At 38.3% G+C, this 24,934-nt stretch overlaps 1 protein-coding gene across 2 annotated transcripts in view; it reads right to left on the reverse strand.

Moving 5' to 3' along the window:
* Positions 1 to 12,401: 12,401 nt before the first annotated feature.
* LOC102683228 (ephrin-A5) overlaps positions 12,402 to 24,934 on the reverse strand; it is a 110,006-nt gene continuing 97,473 nt past the window's right edge. The window contains exons 3-5 of one of the 2 annotated variants that reach the window (XM_006626865.3): positions 18,126 to 18,191; positions 17,706 to 17,786; positions 12,402 to 16,348 (exon numbers count right to left, since the gene is read on the reverse strand). In XM_006626865.3, the coding sequence (XP_006626928.1) occupies positions 16,224 to 16,348; positions 17,706 to 17,786; positions 18,126 to 18,191 (272 nt within the window). In that variant the 3' untranslated portion in view covers positions 12,402 to 16,223. The remainder of the gene's footprint in view (positions 16,349 to 17,705; positions 17,787 to 18,125; positions 18,192 to 24,934) is intronic. The other variant, XM_015368803.2, reaches the window with a different exon arrangement.

The following is a 24,934-nucleotide window of genomic DNA, read 5'->3' on the forward strand; positions in this document are numbered from 1 at the left end:
GGTTTTTAACCAACGTGGCAAAAAAATGCATATATCTCCATTTTTCAAAAAATCGTGTGTAGATGACCAGACCAGTCCCGAAACAATTAAGACACATGAGATGCTACAGGCGAAGGAGCACAGCCTCCCGAATACAACAAGTGTTTCTGGAACGCAAGCGGCAGTGCAAGCGTTTGCTTGTACCTCAATACTTGCTCGTCCTGTAGGAGTTAAGCTCGAAGAGGTTCTAAAATTTCTCCTGTAAACAAATTACACATTTTGGAATGCATTAATAACATTAAGATGGTATTGACGGATAGATGTGAGTGTGCATTTTGCAGATAAGTATTCATATCGCCTCTAAATACCCTGCAGTATTTTTAAGTAAACAATGTTTACAGAGCTTAAATACATCCAAAGTACAGTATGTATTTGACGCTTTAATTAGCAGACCATTATTGTAATTAAAGGTATGATGAATTGGTTAGCACTGTAATGGCGACTATACCAATTCAGTGTCAAGTCTTGTGGGACGTAAGTCACTAATTTCCAAATTAGGTATCTTTTAGCATCGAAAATAGAATACTAATTTTGTGGGTTTCATACAAGTTTAAAAGCATCATGAAGGATCAAATAGGATCTTCAGAACTTAATATTTTAATACCTTCGCAGTTTTTATTGTCATGGCGCATCACTCGATATCATCCTTGGGGTGATGCATTTACTCCAACCTCTGAAACCCATACATGTGTGCATGTTCTTCTGGTACAGTATATTATGCTAAAGTCCTCTGAATATTTAAAGGCAAGGTAAACGTTGCATGGTATTTTAAATATAATATTTCGGATTTTGAATCTTGCGTTTTGCGTTGTGTTCTTTGTGCTTTGCAATAAAATATTCAGTAAAACTACTGAACAATCTAAAAGCAGGCATACGAAATACCTAGAACTGTTACAAGCAAGAAGTGAAAATGAGTTCTTGCAGGTTTTCTTTAGCTAAAGTCCTCATATGAGTGACCTTTGCAAACTAGTTGTCATCTGAACGGGAATTTGCTGACTCTCTAGACAGTGATGAGATTATCGCCATATTCAATTCCAAGCCCCAACGTCTGCATCTGGTCTAGAAGGCCAAAACCTCACAACAGAGGTAGGCACTGATTGTTTTTTTTGTGCGTGTGTCCGTGACATGAAATATCCAGAAAATAAAGACAAACTTTTATGGGTATTTCTAAAACACATTGAAAATCCAAGCAAATGTGCCAAATAACGAGCACATGACAAAATAATTACACAATAATTACAAATTACAAAAAAATTACTCCACAGATTTGAATTATAAAAATGAATATAAAACACTTACCTTAACAGTGGCGGAACACAGTAATCTTCAGGAAGATGAGATAAAGCATAAAACTTGTGATGTTTAAAATGGAGGGAAACTCGGGTGAGAATTTTGAATTGAGCACCGGAAAAGTACTGAGAAGCTTCCTGTCTCTGACAGTATTCTTGTAACTGCAAGAATTCCTCTCAGCCCAGGCTTGGCCTAAACAGCAGACGTGGAAGAAGGGGTGTAATACTTCTCTGCAGTAATCTACACAACACGGTGGTGACTAACCCTTAATAATTATTTTCCGTGGGAACATGAAAACTTATAGAAAAAGGGAATATATTTCTGTACAGGAGGATTATGTTATATAGACATACTGTAGCATTGAAAGCTATTTTTGTTTGTTTGTGTTGGTGTTACTGTATCTAAAGAGATGAAGGAAATTGTGAAATAAAAATAGCACACATTGATTTAGAAGCAATTTTTGGACAAAGAATGAAAGGCTTCTTCATGCAAATTATTTACTGCATTGATAGAGACCTGCATTGGCTGCTAACTCAAGACTTTGTAAGGGATTCTAGGAAACAGATTAAAGATTTTTTTATTGAAGTTATTGCAGTTTTTTTTTTTGGAAATACATTTTTGACTTGTTACAGAGGAATTGTGGTTAACATTGCTGCCTCACAGCACTAAGTTGTGCACTTACTGGGGTGTTATCTGCGTGGAATTGAATATGTTCTCCCTGTGTTTACCTGGGTTTCCTCTGGGTGTTATAGTTTCCTATCACAATCCAAAGACATACTGGTAGGTTAATTGGTTTATGGACAAATCGCTCCTGGTGTGAGGGTGTATGTTGGTATCTGTTTGTGCCCTGAGGCTTCCCTGCCAGGATATATCCTGCCTTGGTACTGTATAGTATATCCACCACAGCACTGTACTGGATAAAGAGGTTAGAAAATGGATGGATGAGTTGACTTTAGAAGAAAAATGTTTTTAACAGTATTGGTTTTTAAAGTATACAGTACATCTAAAACCAGTATGTCTACAGTGCCTTGCGAAAGTATTCGGCCCCCTTGAACTTTTCAACCTTTTGCCACATTTCAGGCTTCAAACATAAAGATATAATTTTTTTATTTTATGTGAAGAATCACCAACAAGTGGGACACAATTGTGAAGTGGAACGAAATCTATTGGATTTTTGAAACTTTTTTAACTAATAAAAAAATGAAAAGTGGGGCGTGCAAAATTATTCGGCCCCTTTACTTTCAGTGCAGCAAACTCACTCCAGAAGTTCAGCGAGGATCTCTGAATGATCCAATGTTGTCCTAAATGACTGATGGTGATAAATAGAATCCACCTGTGTGTAATCAAGTCTCTGTATAAATGCACCTGCTCCGTGATAGTCTCAAGGTTCTGTTGAAAGCGCAGAGAGCATCATGAAGACCAAGGAACACACCAGGCAGGTCCGTAATACTGTTGTGGAGAAGTTTAAAGCCGGATTTGGATACAAAAAGATTTCCCAAGCTTCAAACATCCCAAGGAGCACTGTGCAAGCGATCATCTTGAAATGGAAGGAGTATCAGACCACTGCAAATCTACCAAGACCTGGCCGTCCCTCTAAACTTTCAGCTCAGACAAGGAGAAGACTGATCAGAGATGCAGCCAAGAGGCCCATGATCACTCTGGATGAACTGCAGAGAACTACAGCTGAGGTGGGAGAGTCTGTCCATAGGACAACAATCAGTCTTACACTGCACAAATCTGGCCTTTATGGAAGAGTGGCAAGAAGAAAGCCATTTCTCAAAGATATCCATTAAAAGTCTCGTCTAAAGTTTGCCACAAGCCACCTGGGAGACACCCCAAACATGTGGAAGAAGGTGCTCTGGTCAGATGAAACCAAAATCGAACTTTTTGGCCACAATGCAAAACGATATGTTTGGCGTAAAAGCAACACAGCTCATCACCCTCAACACACCATCCCCACTGTCAAACATGGTGGTGGCAGCATCATGGTTTGGGCCTGCTTTTCTTCAGCAGGGACAGGGAAGATGGTTAAAATTGAGGGGAAGATGGATGCAGCCAAATACAGGACCATTCTGGATGAAAACCTGTTGGAGTCTGCAAAAGACCTGAAACTGGGACGGAGATTTATCTTCCAACAAGACAATGATCCCAAACATGCAGCAAAATCTACAAAGGAATGGTTCACAAATAAACGTATCCAGGTGTTTGAATGGCCAAGTCAAAGTCCAGACCTGAATCCAATCGAGAATCTGTGGAAAGAGCTGAAAACTGCTGTTCACAAACGCTCTCCATCCAACCTCACTGAGCTCGAGCTGTTTTGCAAGGAAGAATGGGCAAGAATTTCAGTCTCTTGATGTGCAAAACTGATAGAGACATACCCCAAGCGACTTGCAGCTGTAATCGCAGCAAAAGGTGGCTCTACAAAGTATTAACGCAAGGGGGCCGAATAATTTTGCACGCCCCACTTTTCATTTTTTTATTAGTTAAAAAAGTTTCAAAAATCCAATAGATTTCGTTTCACTTCACAATTGTGTCCCACTTGTTGGTGATTCTTCACATAAAATAAAAAAATTATATCTTTATGTTTGAAGCCTGAAATGTGGCAAAAGGTTGAAAAGTTCAAGGGGGCCGAATACTTTCGCAAGGCACTGTATATGTTGTTAAGAAAGGGTTCTGTTGTTTTCAAACCAGATTTGTCTTCCGAAAAAGCCAAATGTGATCAATAATTTATATAAAGAAGTATGGAAATCCCTTAATGAAGTAATGATCTATACAGTACATAACTCAATTGCATATTACAGATCTAGTACTAGAAAGCACATTTCTATTGGGTCGAAGCAAGCCTTTGGCTAAGGATAACACCTACTGTAATGTTATTGCCATGAAAAAAAATTCCAACAGTGCATGCTGTCATGAACATAGTATTATTGAATGGTGTGGAAGAGTGGAATATGCTTGTGGACTAGAGTCAGAATTGTACAGCCACATTCCCTAGCTAAGGTGGAGGGAGTCAAAAGTCTGGACCCACTCGAAGGAGTCAGGCCTTTGCTTGCATGTATTGCGGTGAGTATCAGAGACGCTGGTGGGCCAGTGAAAGATCTTAAACCCTGGAAGGAAATCAGTTCCAACAGCAATCGCGGAGGGATTGGAGGATTGTACAGACAGCCTGGCCCAGGAGTGAGTGAAAGAACAGTGCTGTCTGAGCAAAGTGGCAGGATGCCTGTGTGATGTCAGGTTTAAGGGCAGGGGGATCTCTCATGGTGTGGCAGCCTCAGTCAGTCCCTGTCGGCTCGCAGCTGAGAAGAAGTCGTGTAGAGTGAGACCGAGCAAATGGGATCGAGAGCACCAGCCACTGCTATATAATTGCAAGGTGCAGTGGACTGATTAGTAAATGTAAATCCGCTGTGTGTATCTGCATGTGATCTGTGTATGACCTTTGTGGGAAGCCAGTGTTGTGTAAACTTCAAATGCTGTATGCAAGGAAACAGGCTGATCATAAAGCCAGTGCTGTGTGCACTGGGCCAATTAAGCCAGCGTCACACTACAGGACTCGACATGACTTCTAGTCAGAGAGCATGTCAAATTTAATGACTAAAGGGCGTAAAATGATACAACTAGGAATTGCAGGGGGTGACTAATTATACCAGTAGTTCTCAAACTTTTTAGACCAAGTACCACCCCTGACCAAACCAAAGCATCCAAGTACCACCTACAAGTCATCTTCTCATTGGAACCCCAAGAAAATCTCAATGACCACACACTCACATACACATATAATAAATATTATAATAAACTTTAGATGATATAGCGCCTTTGTAAGTGGCTTCTCAAAGCGCTTTACAGAATGACAAAAGGACCAACAACAACAATTAAAAATAAACACTAAAAAAGCACCATTTCAGTGAGAGGGGTCAGCCTGTTTAGTCAAGCAAAGCAGATGTGAATTCATTGGTCGAGCCTTGATACAGTTCACAACAGAGTCTAACAGATTTTAAATCATCAGCCATTTTCTTGATGGCCAAGGCCTCGCGGTGGATGCTGCAGTGTGTCCATGTCATATCTGGAGCAACCTCTCTAATTCGTGCAAATACACCACTGTGTCAACTTGTCATTGCTCTAGCACCGTCTGTACAAACTCTGACGCATTTTTTCCAGTCGATGCCATTCTCTTCGATAAATTCATTCAGAAGCTGAAATATGTGCTCTCCTGTAGTTCCTGTTGGTAGCGGCTTACAGAACTGAAAGTCCTCATGGGACATGCCCTCAAACTCATATAGAACGTAAACGTGCAAATTGGCCAAATCAACAACATTTATAGACTCATCTAATTGCAGTGAAAAGCATCTGCTCATCTTAACGCTCTCCATCAGTGTACTTTTGACATCATCCGCCATATCAATAATTCTGAGTGACTGTGTCTTCCAGAGGGGGCATCAGGTTGAGCTGTTCAGTAGTCTTTTCTCCACACATAATACGTGACAGCTGTTTGGCAATGGTAAACAAAGTTGTTCACAAGTAGCGTGGGGCTTACCTGCTTTAGCAATCCGCTAGCTTACATTTTTCCCGTTTCCATTTCAGGAGTTTGTCTCAGAAGTTAAAAGAAGTTTTTATTTCATGCACATGGGAGCGAAACAGAGACGCTCTGTGTATTTTTCTCAAATTAACCTAGAACAGTTCTTCAATATTTTTCTGTTATCTATCATGTTTTCCTGTGCTCACAAGATTGCCAGCGTTTATAGTACGCATTTCTACGCTTTCCTGTGCTTACAACATTGGCATTGTTCCAAAATCACGCACATTCTCCTACATCCCTATTTGCTGGAGATAACTTTTTTTAAATACAATTGGTGACTTACATTCATAGCACGCATTCCTATAGAATGGTATAGAATTACTGTACATAGTAGCTCCTGTGTCCACTCAAGTATTAGTGCGCGTTGTATCATAGTACATAGGATGTGTATTTGACACAAACTTATTTTATTAAAATAGAAAATATGAAAACTCGTCCCAGTTTTTCAGTGCACACAAAGTTCCGGGGTTATATGGCATACCGCCTGGCGGCGCTCCGCGTAACATGACTGGTACGCATACCACAGTTTGAGAACTACTGAATTATACAATTCCCTCACGACTTTTCAAGTTTCCTAATCTCATATTGTGCCATGAAAGTACCGAGAGGTGGCCTCCTTTCGGCAGCCAATGTGGAGCACACCGGAATGCGAAGAAGAGCCCCACACGTAAGTGTAACGAACAGTTCTTTCCGGACCCTATGCGGACGACACAATCCGACGAAGTGGGGGAACACTGGGGAAACGTCATGCAGGAAAACGGGGCTGAAGACAGGGGGGCGTGTCCAAGGTGCGCTGGTGCACGGGGGAGGTGTGGCCGAGGCGAACAATCCAAGAGTAATCCTTAGGGAATATCCAAAAACACACGAGTAAGTCCAAAACCAGAAGATCCATCAGAACAAGATAAAAACCACGAAGACCGGGTCGGAACCGGCGGACAGGGACAAGGAACAGGGGTTAAAACCTTAACGGGACCAGGCGCTTCCTGGTCCCGGACTCGCACGATATGGAAATCAGAGCAGAGCCCGGAAGAGCGTCAGCGCCTGGCTTTTAAGGTGGGCAGGGAATAGGGAGCAGGTGCATGGAATAAAGTCTTGAGTGATAGGGCTGGAGCACCCTTAAGGAGGGGGAACTAATATCGTGACAGTACGCCCCTCCTTTTCAGGGCGGCTCCGAAGCCCTAAGAACAAAAAAGGGGAAGAGAAAAAAAGACTGATGGAATCCGGGCTGCCAGGGTGCCGTCCGCGGGGTCCAGGTGTAGGCTCTGCATTCTGTAACGAACAGTTCTTTCCGGACCCTATGCGGACGACACAATCCGACGAAGTGGGGGAACACTGGGGAAACGTCATGCAGGAAAACGGGGCTGAAGACAGGGGGGCGTGTCCAAGGTGCGCTGGTGCACGGGGGAGGTGTGGCCGAGGCGAACAATCCAAGAGTAATCCTTAGGGAATATCCAAAAACACACGAGTAAGTCCAAAACCAGAAGATCCATCAGAACAAGATAAAAACCACGAAGACCGGGTCGGAACCGGCGGACAGGGACAAGGAACAGGGGTTAAAACCTTAACGGGACCAGGCGCTTCCTGGTCCCGGACTCGCACGATATGGAAATCAGAGCAGAGCCCGGAAGAGCGTCAGCGCCTGGCTTTTAAGGTGGGCAGGGAATAGGGAGCAGGTGCATGGAATAAAGTCTTGAGTGATAGGGCTGGAGCACCCTTAAGGAGGGGGAACTAATATCGTGACAGTAAGGAAATGAACAACATCAAGAACAAGCACGTAAAAATCTTGTAAAATGTAACACAGACATTGTTTTCCACAAATAAACATCTTTAAATATATAATTATTCTTTATAAATATAGAACAAATTAACAAAAATAAAATAGTTAAAAATATCAAACACCTTTAAAAGAAATATTGTAAACAAAGTATTGCGCTATAGCTTGTAATATACAGTAATGGGCACATTATCTCACAAGTACACATCTGGCTCACTGCCCACCCCTACGACTTGCGATTCACTACAAGAAAATCAAACCAGTTTGATTTTATCGTAGTGAGTTGCAGAGAGTCATAGCGGCTATTAAGAACGCTATGGCTGAGTTGCTGGGGGTGTCACACTATACAACTTACAGTAAAGGGCCCGCACTGTGACTCTAAAACTCACAGTGATTTTCTTATGATTATGTAAATGAAGGCTACGACTGAAAATCCTAGGAAAAGTCGTGTAGTGTGATGCCGGCATTAGTAAATGCAAGTCCGCTTTAGTAAGTAAGATTTTTGCTGTGCATTTTTGCAGATGTGGCTTAAATACCCCCAAATAAACACTGGTCACTGTCAAAGAGTCGTCTTGTTTTTGTAACACACCTAACTCAATTTCACCTCAGATTCTCCAATTTAATATTAAAATATATTAAATTTGGATATTTCTTGTATTAAGAGGTACTCAGTTCTTAACAGAGGTAAATGACTGATAAAATATACAGTACAGTTATATAAAAATAATATAGGTTAGTAATTTCTTTATTTGTTACAAGGAGAAAGAAGATGTGCACCATGACAGCAGTAGTCAAATATTAAACTGAGTGTTGATTTGCAGTTTTAGTCAGTGTACTGAGTTCAGTGCAATTTTAATTGAGGAAAATTGCTGGATACTGGCATGTGAGAAGACAGGTGTAAGTCATTTAAATATGTGTCCTTGACTTTTCCTCATTCACTGCAGAGCCTTTTAAAATACTTTCCTTGCAGTTGGAATGCAAACCATTCAAACATCCTTGAATTCGCTATCCATTTTGTGTGTATTTTTAACCAGATACTTTGAAGAGTCTGAATGCTTATATTGCTATTTTCACTGATGCAACCCCCAGCTGAACCTAATTTACCCCAAAGGGATAATTACATTATGTTGTGTTTTCCATGTTTTAATTAACTTTATATGAATTCCCCATGACTTGAATTCTACATGGAACCTGTTTTTTTTTCTCAGCTTATAAGAGATGCACATCTTTTTCAATACCATTAATTCACTCATTGTAAAGCATATAATATTTGATACCTTTCCAGTCACCAGAGAAACCTGAACGATAGTGTATGGATTTTTAACTTTCTTTGTAGATAATGCTACAGTAGAGAAGAGTGCAGTAGAGTCTATAGTTTAGAATTGTAGCTTGTCAAAAAAAAATATTTTAAAGAAATCAAAATAAATGTGTTAAACAAGCTTTGCTTACTTAAATATTGAAATGATCACAGCAGCATACTGTACCATTATATGTTGTCAGAACGATACAGAGACAGGATTTATGGGCTAAAAATGCTAGGCAGTGCTGAAGACAGGGTAGCAAAAGAACTCTGTTACATACGTGCAAAGCCTGAGGCTTACACTATCACAGCACTGCACAAAGGCTCCTAGGTAAAAAAATCTACCCAATTCAAGAAAGCAACCACAAAACAGCTTTGCCGCACACACAAAGTCTACCAGTTTGTAAACCTCACAATTCAATTTTGAATTGAGCTTTGGCAAACATAATTACAAATTTATCACTGCCAATCGTTTTATGATTTCTGTACATAAAAGTAACTAATATAAAGTACAGGGTTTACAAAAGTCATCCTCTCCTAATCCACAGATGTCACATAATATTTCTCCACTGCTCATTGGACTACTGAAGAAGGCTGATTGTTGCTTACCCCTGAGACGCCACAACAGCTTCAGGTTCAAACAATTACATGGAGTAAAGATACATAAATCCTTTCAATAACTGACTTCATGGGTTTACATTAGCATATTTGTGAGTCTAATTATGCTTGAATCTCCTTTGTGATTGTCCCTGAAGATTATCCTCCTGATATTAATGAGTTCATTTAATTCTAACTTTTTGTAGGTGAGAGTGGGTATGTTTTACAAGTGAGTGTTTGATTACATTTTTAATGTGGGTGTAAAACAATAAACTGAAACATTCACTGGCAGGTTTCAGTTTTGTTAAATAATCAAATGATTAATATTTTTCCTTTTTTCCTTCTGCAGAAAAGGATAAGATATGTACATTTGTACGTTTTCAAAATAAACCTACAGATTTACGAGACCATTAACACAGAAATGTTGTTGACACATATTGGCACAAGATGCTCAATACAGTTATTAAAATGTGTGCTTGAAGCAGATAACAACTAGGTACAAACATTATTTGGCACAGATCCTATGAAATATTTTTTTCTTCTCCAAAATGTCCCACAACTTTGGCAAAGAGTTTTGGCAGAATTATGTATGTTTGTTGTTGCCTTGTATGCCAGTAGTGATTAGCATGTTGCGATTAGTGGGCTAAATGGAACAGTAATTTACTAATTGAATCTTATATTCCAACTAAAACAAGTTCAAGGCTGAAGTTTATTTGGGCTGATTCTAATGTTGAAACAAGTTCTTCCTTCTGTTATGTTTATTGATTATTTAATATTTATGTTCTCTTGGACACTGTCAACAAAAAGTGAATTCTTGTTCCTATTGATGATTTCCAATTTTGAGAATTAGCTATTTTGAAGGCAAGTCCAGAAGATGTATCAAGGTCTCCATTTAATCTTTCATTTGGTTTAAATATGAGGTTGGTGTTATGGAACACCTTAGAACCTGACAACAAAATCTACACCTTTTCTTTTTTCTTTATATCTTTTATAATGCATTACTAATGGTCTGCTTTTTCTGCCATTTAAAAGCTGTTGTTTTGTGCCCCATGAGTCAGTTTCTGTTTTCTGACCGTTTTCAGTTCTTTGATTTATGTACTTCCCCTTTAATTCAGTTTTCATTGCAACTCATTTTGCTTTGTTAACAAATCTTGCAAATTCTGATTTTTCTTCTGTACCCATCAACAGAAAATAAATATTTGGATGAATTTGTGTGTAATTTGTCTCTCGTGAGAGATTTGTTGAGAGAATTTTGGATATACTGTACATACTGTATACAGTTCAATATTTTTAGATTAAAATAACAACTATTGTGATTGTAAGTCAAGAACTCAAGATAAATGTAACAAAAGCAAACAGTAGTATGTTTTCAGTCTAACACAACAGATTGAAAACTATGCATTATAATGTTTTAATAAAATATCAGGTTTTCAAATTTACCATTTAATCAAAATATTTGATTGAAGTACTGAATATATATATACTGAGAACCAAAAGAAACTTAAAACTTCTATCAGCAATAAAATGGCAAACATTTTTTTAGCAGGTGTGCTACCATTTGATTGAATGGGCATGATATGATATGCAAATTGATTATATTGATTAACCTTTGTCTTCAGGAAAGGGTCTGCTGTGAACATCACTGGCAAAGCATGCATGGCCACCACAGGAAGCAATACAAGCTGTACATTCCTCTCCTAGAGACTGGACAAGCATGTGCCTGTCCGCTGGTCTCAGAGTCACACATTGTCCCAGCTAATCCCACAATTTTCAATGGGCCTCAAATCATGGGAGCAGGTCATCCACAGCAAAACTGTTACATTTACATTTCATTAGAAAGTCACTATTGCATATGCAGCACGAGAATGTGTGGTGTCTTGCTGTTGTCACATCAGGTAGAGCCCACAGATTGTATTTGTAGTATATGAGGTCCCTGTACTTGATCAGCGTAATGCTGTGTTGTCAGGTTGTCATAATTTACTGCGTGCTGATCTTTGTAGCAACTAAGCACTTCTGACCACACCATCATTTTTAGACTTCTCACTAACTGGTTTGTTACACATAACAATGGTGTGCAATTCTACACATCTGTACCACATTTTCCAACATGAGTGTGGTAGTTCACACATTCATGAGTCCATGGGTGTGGTAGTGCACACTTATTCTTCATTCATCACTTAAGAGCACTTAGCTCCATTGCTGGTGTGGTGGCAGTCCAACAGATGATTTCTTTCTTGAGTCTATCCAGCCTTGACATTCCACAGGTTAAATCACCTCATCACCTCTGCCCAATCAATTCTCTCACTAATAAGGTGACTTAATGCTTCGGAATCACTTGAGTATATCACAGCTAGTCATGAAAAATCAATTATTCAAAATGATGCCAAAAACATTCACTCAATATCCAAAATCCATATACTTTACTTAAAAGAAAAACAAGCATATGTATTGTGATAAATTTATTTTCATGCTCCGTATATCAAGTTGATTGAGGGTCAATGTGACCTTAGCTAATATTATCGATTACATCCATTGTGTTATATAAAAAAATATATTGAAACCAATTTTACTGCCAAAAGCACAAAATCATTAAATATTTTCCAAGGGTTAAATCGCATTTGGCACTTTTCTCATGTCAGTTCACAAAGCTCCCTTGCATGTGTTGTTTTTTATTCCGTCTCTCCCACATAATGAAGACAAGGGACCTCACATGAAACCATTAGGAAAATTAATGTGCAGTAACTTTAGCCACCAAGTACAAAGAATGCACACAGGGAAAGATAAATAAAAGCTGTGACACCAATTAAAATGATGACCATATCTGTGAATATATTTTTAGACTTTTTTATTTATAGTTGCTCAGACACGTGTATATACAAATACAGACCTTTAGAGTTTTTTTTTCCTTTATTTATATACTGTAAAGCAGGTCAAAACTGCACTCATATTTAAGTGCAAAAGAAACTGCAAAAGCAGGAGCAGTACAAGCACAGGACCACAATGAGCCAGACTTTCATATCCAGATGCACATACAATGAGTGACTTCAATAAGGGTGTCAAGTGTAAGCGTGGAAAGCAGAATCGTAGACTCATGGGGAACCTCCAACATGCCAGCATCTATTAAACTGTACAGACAATGGCAGCAAGTCTATTGTAGGGAGATTTGTTTCGCATCAGAGCAGCTTGAGGGCTAAGGCATGGGAAAATTTCAGTGCTGCCAAAGAGAGTCGTTGCACCCATTCACTGCTCAAGGAAAATAAAAACACACAAGAGGGTCTGAATGAAAACAGTGGACAACCAAAGCTACGTGGTAAGAATAAAAGGACCAGTGGGTTCATTTCCGAGCTTCAGAAAACTGATTGATACTTTTCTGCTAAACAGAGACAGGTTATGTACATTTCTTTAGTAGCGGAATAACGTACAGTACAGCCTTCCTTGCTTCCTTAAGATGCCTACATATAAGAGGGGGAGGGAGTGTCCACATTCAACAAAGTGTACAAAAAACTATACCGACAAACTTATATTTGTTTCTTAATCAAGTCCATGCGCATGCCACACGTGATACTGGCAAGATCCTTCGAGAGAAACTGTCCGTGGAGAAAGGGTGAGAAAAATCTGTCAGCTCGTAGACCAACAACGCGGAAATCGGAAGGCTCCGACATTAGACCCATAAACATACAGGACAAAACACTGATCGTCAAAAGTCAGCTTCAGTTCTTCAAAATTCCTTGATTAGACAATGGAAAAAGCACTTTCCAGGTGAGCCCATTTGCATCCATTTGTTCTTAGTGCATTTCAGTTCACAGATGGCTACAGGACCGATGTCTCAAAACTTGTTTAGCATCAAAGATCACAAAGCAGTTTTTATGCTCCATATTATCCAGAGGTTCTACCATGTTCATTTTATAAAAGACATAAGAATCAAATTAATACTTTAATATCAAACACTATTTACAACAAGAGTTTTGCTAATAATACAGAATTTTAACAATGAACCGTCTCATTTTTTTCCTTTTGTCCTTCAGAAAGGTACAAAAAACAATATACTAATAATCTAACACTACATGTTATATTATTGACTACATCAGGATACACAGTATCCATTTAACATACTGATCCTTATTTCCCTGTTTTACACATGTGATTTAAAAAAAAAGACTTGCAGAAGTGTTGTGCTACTCAGATAACAGGCTATCACCACAGAGTTTGAAAACGCATAATGTCAATGACACATTATTAAGGTCCTTGTATAAAGAGTAAAGTTCTTTGCAATCAGGGCTTCCCATCACCCATTTGAAGTGCTGCTATATTTTTGGAATAGCATTTGTTGATATTCAAGAAAAAGAACCAGGAAAAAGACAACAAGCACAACACCTCTGGTAAGCCGTGAAAAGGACTGGAAAAATGGGGGGAGTGAAACTTTACTGAAGAGAGGCAAGTGTCAGATGGCAGGGAACTTAAGCGCATCTTAAATATGTACCCCTTCTAAAGCGCCCGAGAGGTCCATAATGTTACATCACAACATGTTAATTTTTTAGTCCCTGAAGTTCCCCTACGCTATCCCACTATAGCTTTAGACTTTGGAGAGTGAAACTTATACCTTCCCCCTGTGGAGTTCCAGAAATAGTTCTACCACCACAACACAGGACTGCATGTCCAGCATTTTGGAGCTGAATGAAGAGTTACTTTAGCCTGTAACTGCAATATGTGTTGCAGGCTACACTGCACAGTGATCCCAAGTCTTTTCTTAAATGAAAACGGTATGCACCAATATCAGGAATTCATGTATATGTCTTTTTGTAAGTGAGAAAATAAACATTTCAGCCTTATTAGCTCAGCTTTTACTTTACTGTTTGCTTCTAAATACTTCATATTCAGGTTCCTGATGAATGTCACCATGTATGCTCATCAACTTTATATCATGTAACTGCATAGTACACACACATACATTAAAACAAGAATATAATTATACGAATATATAGAAATTTTCTTGGATTTGACAAAATATAGTTTAGATACAAACTGTTGTGTCCTTCTTTTAAAAAAAAGTAAATTCAAAATGGTTATTATCATGTAAAGGGATTGTTTTTGTTTAGGTTAATTTTTGCTAAAGCACTGACATAACCCTGAAATTACTTCTAAACATACTGTATACATGAGTATAAATGAATAAAACTGAACCTTCTATGATTTTGTTTTAATAAAAATGTAACTGATGTTTTTGAAGGCAAGGTTCAGAAACAAAGCAAAAACGTTATCTACTTAACATGATCCTTGAAAATATTTTTATAGTAAACGTCCTTACTGAAGCAAAGGGAGGAGACAAACAATGCAAAGCGTTACTGTTGTATTTGATAAATTTATCCTATTATGACTGCATGTATCTTGAAAAAAATCATTTAACACAAAAGAGGGATATGTGAGAAGGTTTTAGCTGAATGTTTTCTTTAAGCGGAAGATTAAATCATTAAAAGCCACTATACAGAACTGCTTACTTATGTTCCATAAAAAATAAATTCTTAATGCTGTCGTTCGTTCTCCTCAGTTAAATCCAAGCAGCAATGGGAAAAAAAAAGGAATATGAACAATTTTCAGGTTTGTTTTCAGCTGCAATGTCAGAAAGTAGATTCTAGTATATAAGGTATGTCTCCCTTCACTGTTATATTTCTGTAAGCAAACAGAAATAAACAGTTTAAACAATCATGGTACGCTTGGAAAACTATCTTAAAGCTGGCACCTGTCTGCTTCAGTTTGAGCTTACAAAACAGCATTCACAAATATATTTTGAAAACTGACAATGTATAGTTAGATTCACTTCAAAAACATGCTATACTTGACCACAGTATGTATGTATGTAGATGTCTTGCATGATCATGTTTTTTTTTTCCTCTCTCAAGACTTATTTCATTTTCCTTGCCTCACCAAATTAAACTCTCTTGTGTATCACATTCCGGTACCTTTCTTTGATTTTAAAAGTTTCATAAATTCCACTTTTTCATTATACCCTATGCTTCATAAAAAAAGCCCATATTGATAACAAGAAACATATTTATACTCCCCAGCAGAGGACACTTCTCAAAAGCTTTATGCATTTCCTCATCTCCCTGAGGAAACAGTCTTATATCTATTCTTAATATCTCCCCTGCAGCCCCAGCTTGGTGCCACAATGCTTGCCTTTGCATTCTACAATATAGAGTGAGGAAGGTATAAATGTTGCAGAGAAATTAAGGCCCTCTTGGCAGCACACCCATTTCTCCTCCACCCCACTAGCTGTGCCTGCCACTGTTCTTTCTCACCGCTGTCCAGCCACCTGAATGAGTTAATGTGGGATTGAGTCGTATAGTGTGTGGCAAGTGGCAGAGGTCAGGGTGGGGAGAGTGGGTGATACACGGATGGCAGAAGTGTAAGGAGCCTACATATACAGGAAAATAAGAATCACTAAGTGTCAAAACAGGATTTGGCATCTTAGTTTAAAGTTTTGGGGAAACTGGCTCTCTCTCTTGGATATCAACTCTTTATCATGGATTGAAAAAGACCACTTTAATATCTGCAAAAGAGTGTCCCTTGAAAAGGTCCCCTTCATCGATTGGACAATACAGGGGAGATCTCTGCTGTTCCTGGACTCCCTTTGCATCAGAGGGAACTAGGCGCTATAACGACAAGAGTGCCGCTAGAAAAAAAAGTACAGATGCCAAGAGTAGATTTGTTATTCTGGTCTTTTCTGCTGCGTTGCTGTCACTCCGAGATGGTTCCGCCGACTCATGTACGGTGTCATCTGGATGGACAGAGAAAAACAGACATAACGTCACACAAGAGCTGAGGAAACTGTACAAGTCATACCTATAGTAAGCAGTGGTGCTTGTGTGCACACAACGCTACAAGTAAGAATTTAAGAAAGATTTATCATTTAGGCTAATCCAGAGCTGTTTTGTAAAAACACACCACACATGCTTTTATTCTGCAAAGGCTTCAGAAAAAGATACTCGTTATATGCAGCGGAATTTGTGACCCTTGTCTTTTTTAAATGAGGAGTTGAATGGAAAAGCCACTACTAATCGCCAATTCAGTGATATTTTAAGAGATATGAAAAACTTGGAATCACCTGATAGTGAAGTAAGTTCTAATTTGCATTATTAGCAGTAACTGTGAAGCACTTGCAGAATGCATAAACCTCGGTGCCATGCACTTTGGCGGAAGGCTCAGGAAAACAGACAAGTGTGAAAATACAAAGAGACACATAAATATGCTCCAAAGATAAAGCAGCTAGTTCATTCACCAGGGAAGTGCAGGAAGGCATGCAACAGAGAACTGCCAAGCCAAAAGGATCTATTTTAGCAATCTGATGCCTCTTGCCCTTACACTAGTGAATCACAGCACTTAACTGACTTTACCAAGATGCAGAGTTACAAAGTGCACGGAAGCTGAATGACTGCAAGCATGGTTTTTCATTGCCTAAGTGTACCTGTGTCTACCTTTTCAACTCTTTTTTAAGTTTTCAGGACAGTAGACAAGATTAAGTATAGAAAGGTACCCTCTCTCTCTATATATATTTCTATAAGAATAAGAAATAATTTTGTTGTCTTATTGTAAGCACGATGTGTAACAACATCTGCAAGTTTTAAGATGTACTAGTTGGAACCTGATGTACATGAACCTCTTGGAACCTGATGTATACTTTTTTCTTCTTGCTAGCAGATCAAAAACCAAAGAGTAATGCAAACAGTATAATATTTCTTTGCATGCAGAAATTTGGTTGTGTAGCAATAAGGGATTATGGCCTTTCGTTAAAAGCAAGTTTTCAGGATAAAGACTGGGAGATAAAGACTACTACTGTTCATGCTCTAGTAAGAAAGAGGAGTATTTCATACATTTGGCTTAGGTTTTCATGCATTTGATTCCTTATGGGGTAAAAAATGTCCATTTTGCCGTGCAAATGTCAAGTTCTAGGCTTTCACCCGGAAAGAAAATGACACCTATCACTACAACCACCTGACAGCAGGACAAGCTTTCTAACATGCTGTACATGCCAAGAGGGGAAGGAGCAGCCCTGTAGAACTGGATGGAGGGACAGAGGGAAAGATAGACAGTGGGATAGAGGCATTTGTTAAAAAAGATTTTCTAAGCATACTAACCTGCTGGTTCTAATGAATTTTCTACTTTGTCGTTAACATCGAAAACACGATCATGAACGCCTATAGTTTTCATACAGCTGTCTATAACAAAAATAGAGATAACAGCCAAATATGTTAGTCACAGTCGTGATCCCCCCACATTTTGCTCAGTGCTCATTATGACACTGCATGAGATGCATTTTTTACAATGAAACAACAAGTTAGCAACTGCCATACAGTACCATTAATAAAGCTTTCATGAAGAATGACAAGAAGAAATATGAAACCAACTCACAGAATGTTGCATACAGAAAAGATACCACACAAGATTAAACAGTATGTAAGATAAAGCCAAAGTTGTATTTCCATATAGCAAACAGTTCTGTAAAGCATATGCTCTGCAAAAAAAAACCCTGTGAAGAATTAAAATATGTGACTTACTTGTTGGTCGCACAAACACCTTCAGTTTCAGACAGGTTCTTCTTCCATTCTCTGCTATTGTGGATGCTGCAAAATATAAAAAATAAGAAGATTTCACGTTTTGTGCTGTTTTTAATTCAGCGCTTGGCAATGAACTACATGGCCTTAAAAACAGCTATAAAGGGCCCTATGCATATTTTGCACACTTTAATTTCACATCAAACTTTATTCTTCTATATAGCAATGCAATTTCTGTTAAAAATCAATTCCACAGGCTTCATCTTTAAGAGAAAATTTGATATTTTTCCTCTCACTCTCTGTTGGTGTAGCCAACTGTTTGTTCCTTCCTGCCGAGCACAGTGTAGTAGGTCAGACTGATAGCTTGTCTGGGATTTCACCTCAGGCTCTTCAGAAATGCATAACAGGGGCAAATAGATGCTGCTTCTCCACTGGAAAACAACTCAATATTTCAGCAGAGCTGGGTGTTCTCTTATTAAACTGACAAACCAGTTAAGTGCAACCAGTAGCTGGTCTCTGTTGTAAACTCACTCTAAATCACAGTCTGAAAGCCTCCCAGTGTTGACACGCACTGAAACTGGTGTGCTCAGTTGGGGGATATTGCTTATGGTTTGTGGTTACAGTCAGGAAATTGCCTCTTTCCTGTGGACCCTACAGGCAGTGAGTTATGAACGTCTGTAAGCAAAAAGCACACACCATGTCCTATGACTTTCTTAGTGATAGCAACAACTTTTCACAAGTTATGTTCCTCAGCAGTTACACTCAGTGAAGTTTTAAATTAGACAGGCACTAGTTTATGGATTTCAATTAAGCTCTACAGCAAAGAGGTTAAAAATAAACTTGTGGTCTGTTATGAAATAATGTGTTATGGAAAACAGTTTCTAATTTAGCTTTGTAAGATTAGACATCTTCTTCACTCTTTACTGCTACTCCCACTAACAAAATTGCTTCAAGACGTGTGCCCTACCACTTAGATCAATAGCGGAGTGTGAAGTCAGGGTCTGAACAAAAAAAAAAATCTTCAATTATGGTACTTCACATTTGGGTGAAAATAATAAATAAGCAAGGGTTTTAATATTTCAGAAACATGAACTGAATATATAGAAGGTGACTACATCCCCAAAAAAACAGTAGAGTGATAAGTTAGAGGACCAGAACGTTGAGTTACACATTATTAAAAACTACTTAAGAATGTTAAACGTAACCTGATGATTAGAATATCAGAAGATACAGTCAAACCTCAATAATATGACAGTGCAAAGAGTCTTCACTGTTATTTTCAGGTTTAACCTGAATGGACAAACCATAACACCCCCTCCCCTACCCCCCAGGTAAAACCCAGAGGATTTTGTATAAGCAGAGGAGTTAGGGTAGTGGATGATAGAGGTAATGACATATCAGAGCGGGGAATGCAGAGAAAAAGCGGCCTAGCACCTGTATTTATATCACAAGATACCGTGATTGATGGGAATTTGAGACTTTCCAGCTCCCAAACTTTCATTAAGAATGTCCGTAAAGACCTTTTTTGGCTTTAACCTGAATTGTTTGATGAATGACTACCTGGACAACCAAGAAATAAAAACCTCAAAAGTAAATATCATGAAAGCAATGAAATACTAAGGACAGAGAAAGATATGAGGATCAACAGATTCTTGTAGTTCCAGTTCTACAATTGCAGTAAAGACAGAACATTTACAGAAATTTGTGACTTAGAAATCTTAAATGTGTAAACCTGGATGATGGTAATGCCAATTAAGGGAGCATTTGGTTCAAATGAAGTCATCAAGAGTCTAGGAAGGAATGAAAACCAGAAGAACAGGAATCTCAGGTGAGGACTGAAGTAGAAATCAATTTAAAGAGATAGAAGATAGCACCTTTCCCAGACTGATCTGTTTTACTCTTTTTAAGATAAAAGAACGTCTTTACTTAGAATGGAGAGATCAGACATGCAGGGGTGAGATAAAGGCAGATGATGGAACTGTGGTGAGACAGAAGCCCCAGTTTTGAGGGGCAGAAAGATGGATGTAGCAGAAGTAGCTGGGTAAACACTAAGTTAAAAGCACAGGGAACTAGGTGCCTGTCACACCCAGAGCCGGTTGGACACCTGGCAAAGCAGGGTTTGCAAACTGTGTGTCCATAGCAACAGGGGGCAGGAGTGGGGCAACAGTGGGGGGCATAAAAGAAAGAGGGTTGGAATTGCTCTCCATCAGTATGGACTTCAGCTGGGGGAATGTGGAAGAGAAGAAAGGGGACTTACAACCAGAGCTCTGGGGTATACATCTGTAACAGGGTTCAGAACTGGGACCGAAAGACCAGAATTATCAGGATCCCGGAACAAAGAAACTGGGGCCTAGAGGCTTGAGATGTAGGTTTATTGACCTCAAATCTGAAATACTGTAAACAGTGCTTGGGCACCAGGGAGGATATACAATTTGAGTGAGAGAATGGGCAAGATTAGGAAAGGACAATGAGAGTTCTAGGCAGATGGGATGCACATATTTTTTAAACTGATGAGATGGAGAGCTGGAGAGGAGCTGAAGTGCACCAGTAGAATAGAGAGCCTGAGGTGGTCTTACAGGTAAAGATGGAGATCATATTCCAGGGCTGTTTATCTGGCAGGGTTTCCTGTGTTGCCTTTTGATTACCTAGCAGAGCAAGTATAGAGAAAAACAGAAGAGAAGCAATACCATCCTTTAGCGAGACACAGTCCAGTCCTTCATATTAGGAACAACTGATTTTTAGGCTGATACAACCCAGGTGATTTGGCAAAATAAAGAACTGCTTGAGTTGGAAAGAAAGACTGCTTTGTTTTCTGCACTTGGAGGTGGCCGTTTCATTGAAGGATTAACATGACAGATTTTAGACAGGGATGAAAAGGAGCTGTAGGCTGAAGCATCTGTTCATGAGCTCCAGGACTTGTAAATGTGTTGTTTTTACAAAGGAATTTGTCATCTCCTTCACTGACTAGGAGATCCCCTTGAAAGGATTGGAGTCCAACAGACTGAGTTAGCTCCTTGATTTCATAAAGGTATCAGCTAAGGTGTGAGATTTAGCATTTTTTTAAAAAGTCCAAGAACTGCTAGACTGAGATAATATTTGTTTGAAACTTGCAGCATAGTAAGAATGGGATGCAAAATAACAGGGCCTCCTGAGTGACTCAACTTGTGGAAAAGATAGACCGTTCCACATCCTCATAACACTTTGTGTAAAGAAGTGATTTTTTCATTCTCTGTCCTTAATTAAGTCCCTTTTAGTTTCTGTGACCATGTGCCTTTGTTTCACGACTGATTGTGAAATAGTCCCCAGGGTCAATCCAATCTATAAATTCCTTAGGAATGTATATACTTCAATCAAATCTTTCTCCATCTCCATTGTTCTTTGCTGAAGAGATGTTGCTCCCTTAACCTGTCTGTATCTAACAATCCCGAGACAGGTAATCATTCTTGTTGCTTTTCCTTAAATGCTTTCCAAGGTTGTAATATGGCTTTTAGTGGTATGGTGACTAAAACTAAGCACAATATTCTAAATGAGGTCTTACTAGTGCATTATGAAACTTGAATATAACCACGCTGGATTTAAAACCTACAATTTGTGTTCTATTCCAAAACATTATATTTGGTTTTTTCTTTCCCCCATTGTACTGATGAGCAAATAGAATAATATACATAATCACCCAGTTCACTTTCCTGTGTAGCTTTCTACAGCTCAGAATCACTTATATGACGTATGTTTCCACTAAAATTGTGAGTGATTTTACACTTAACAAAGTTAAATTTAATTTGCTGCCTGCCCACTCCAGCTTTAAATATTTCTTTCTATGTATCTGCCCATTCCTGTTGTTGTCTTTCTTGCTCAAAGAAATGTAGGAAATTAAACATTCCCTTTCTAAATCCATGTTGGTCATATCTTAAAATGCCATTTCCTTTAGAAGCATTCTTGTAATTTAGCTCTATCATTTCTAAAACATTACCTCTAAAATAAGTAAGGCTGTCAAGTCTATACAGTATTTCCAAATAGTGATCTAGAGGCTCATAAGTATACTAATAAGTTGGTAAATTGGTCTCGTCTCCAATTATGAAGTCTATTTTTTTCCTGCATTGTGTATTTTCATCATTATTTAACTTTACGTTTCTCTCATCTAGATGCTAGATTGCTTACAGTCGGTCACAGAATCCAATCAAGACACACTGCATTAAGGCCCAAAATTTAAAATATGAGGAATTGATTCATTTTTTATATTTTCATTATAATGAATAAATCGCAGAGCTCAAAAACAAATTCTCACAGGCTTTATTTAGTCAGCTTAGCTGCAGCAGAGAAATGACCCCCACGGATCTTGTTAATGTGTCCTTTGGATATGATTTCTTAATATTCTGTGCAAGGATGTAAATATTACAACTGTTAAATGCACCCAGATTTGGATTAAATCCATCATTTCATCACAAACACCATGGTTGGTGGTATTTCTTAGCAAAGCACAGCTGTAGCCTTTTGTTTCTTACTGCCAGTGTTTGTCATGCAGACGATGGCCTGCAGAGCTATCCCCAGCTCATCAGTGATTTTCCAATTATAGCACCACTACTTCAGTTGTCTTTTCAAACACAAAACAGGATGAGCTCTGATGTCAAAGAAAATTCATGAACTCCATTCAAATCTGCATTTAGCAGAACAAATATGTTTAATTTTCAAAACTGCAATCCACTCAGGGCCCTATTAGTGAGCCAAACCAAATTGGCACAGGGGTTGTTCGAGACAAAATCTTAAACACCAACTTCAAAGTCACTTAGAAGGGAAAATCATCACTATAAATGTTGTGGCATATTTCACATGGTGAATCAATGTTTTCTTCAAAACAAATGCTTTCTAATTATCATACTCTGACAAAGTAGCTTATCATGGCAAGTAACAGAAGCTGAAGCCAGGTTTTTAGGAAGGACAATCGTGTTCCTGTAAATGAACACAATCCAAGGCTTTTCCTCCAGCATCAGACCCTTAATTCATAATTACTGCCCTAGAAGTACTGAAAATGCTTGTTAGTGACGAAATGCAATCCAGTTGAATTTTCTGCCAATACCATGTAAGAAAAAATCAATATGTACACATGCATGTGTGCATAATGGAGTGCATATTTAGCACGTTCAGTATATTTAATGTATATTAAAAGGTATTATAATAAAAGGTGTAGGTATATTTAAGGCACTTAAGAAATGGTAACTGTGTAATAAGAGTTCAAACACCAAGTTCGGTGGGTTATTTTTTCAAAGCTGCCTTCATTTTAAATAATGCCAGTAAATGAGCTGTGAAAATCTGGATTACTGAAAAAAACTGTTCAAGACATAACAAGCAATAAATCAAAAAATATGATTCAAATAGTGGGGGGCAGCTAGGATTCTTGTTAGGAGCAGTCTCAGTGCTTGTTAGACACCCCCTGGAATGCAGCTGTATATATAAGTTCTCCTCAGTCTGTTTGCATTTTGTGAGTCTGCGTTCAGTGCTCATTCTTCTCTTCAACACAATAAAATATAACTTTATACATTTGGTTTCTGACAGCTGTGTTTTAAATTTAAACATTCTGGTTGGTTTAGACCTGTGAGCTCTGACAAATTTAGAACACAATTTGGTTGTTCTTAAAAAAATGTAGGTTTACATAACATGTACATAAGAAGCATTCAAATTTAGAACTTCCTGTACAGTTTTCCATTATGTTGGCCACAGGCAGCATTTCTCAATTTGTCCTAATCGTAAAGGATAGCCTGTTAGTTGTAAAAGAAACAGACCCTCTAGCCGCTCCCCTTTACACACACTAAATGTAGATTGTAATGCTATCCTGGCTGTCAGAAGTATATGTAAATGAATCAGGTAAAAGAAGGAAAACCATTAATATTCCACTCACAGTTCATTCTGCAAAAAAGCACCCGATTAACATGAATTGCATGGTTGAATTCTGCAACAAATTAATGAGTATTAAACTGATTCATCCTTAAATTTCAGTAAGGCAAGTGCAGGTGCATTAATGGTGGTTTAAGACTGTAAAGAAAATTTAATTTATTAATTTTAAAATGTAACAAATACGCCCAGATAAAATGTGTTTAGAGAATATGTCATTTTAGAAATGAATAGTGGATTACTGTGCCACCCCACTTATGCTTGGGTGTTAATTCCTTCCATGATCCTCATTCTTTACATGCATAGGCATTCTGTCCTAAATTCGGCTGGAAATATTTTAACTAACCTTTTCTGGGCTGAGCTGTCCTACAGAAAGCATGTTTATTTTTATTACTTTGGACCAGAAGCATTTCATTGGCCTTGTCTTTAGTAATGTCAATGCCTGGTATCCCAGTGTCTATTGACTACAGGATTAGGTGATTCATTCTATAAAGTAACTGACCCTTCAAAGGGCAAAAACATACAGAAGCTGTCTGAGAAACTGAGAGATGTGTTATTTGACCATGGATTGTCCCTAGACATTAAACAGAATGAGCTTTAAATAAATTCTAAAATGCTTGCTATGAAACAGCTAAACAAAAGATTTCAATACAAAAGAAACTCTTTTTTTTGTAAGCTATATTTTATGTTATATTATATATTTTTGTCCTAACATTTGCCCTTTCTCTCTTTCAAAAAAAAGTCATTTTGTTTCTTAAAACTGCAGGAGCTGCAGTCAGTATAATATACATCCATTCATAGGGCATTATTTCTGCAACTGAATTAAAACTAGAGAATTACCCAATCACAGGGATGTGATTGTGTGTGGACTTTTTCTAGTCACATTTAAACCAAAACAAATAGAAACGTTTAAAAAAACATTTTTA

The sequence above is a fragment of the Lepisosteus oculatus genome, chromosome 3 (genome assembly GCF_040954835.1).
Source record: "Lepisosteus oculatus isolate fLepOcu1 chromosome 3, fLepOcu1.hap2, whole genome shotgun sequence".
In the NCBI taxonomy this organism is placed as follows: domain Eukaryota; kingdom Metazoa; phylum Chordata; class Actinopteri; order Semionotiformes; family Lepisosteidae; genus Lepisosteus; species Lepisosteus oculatus.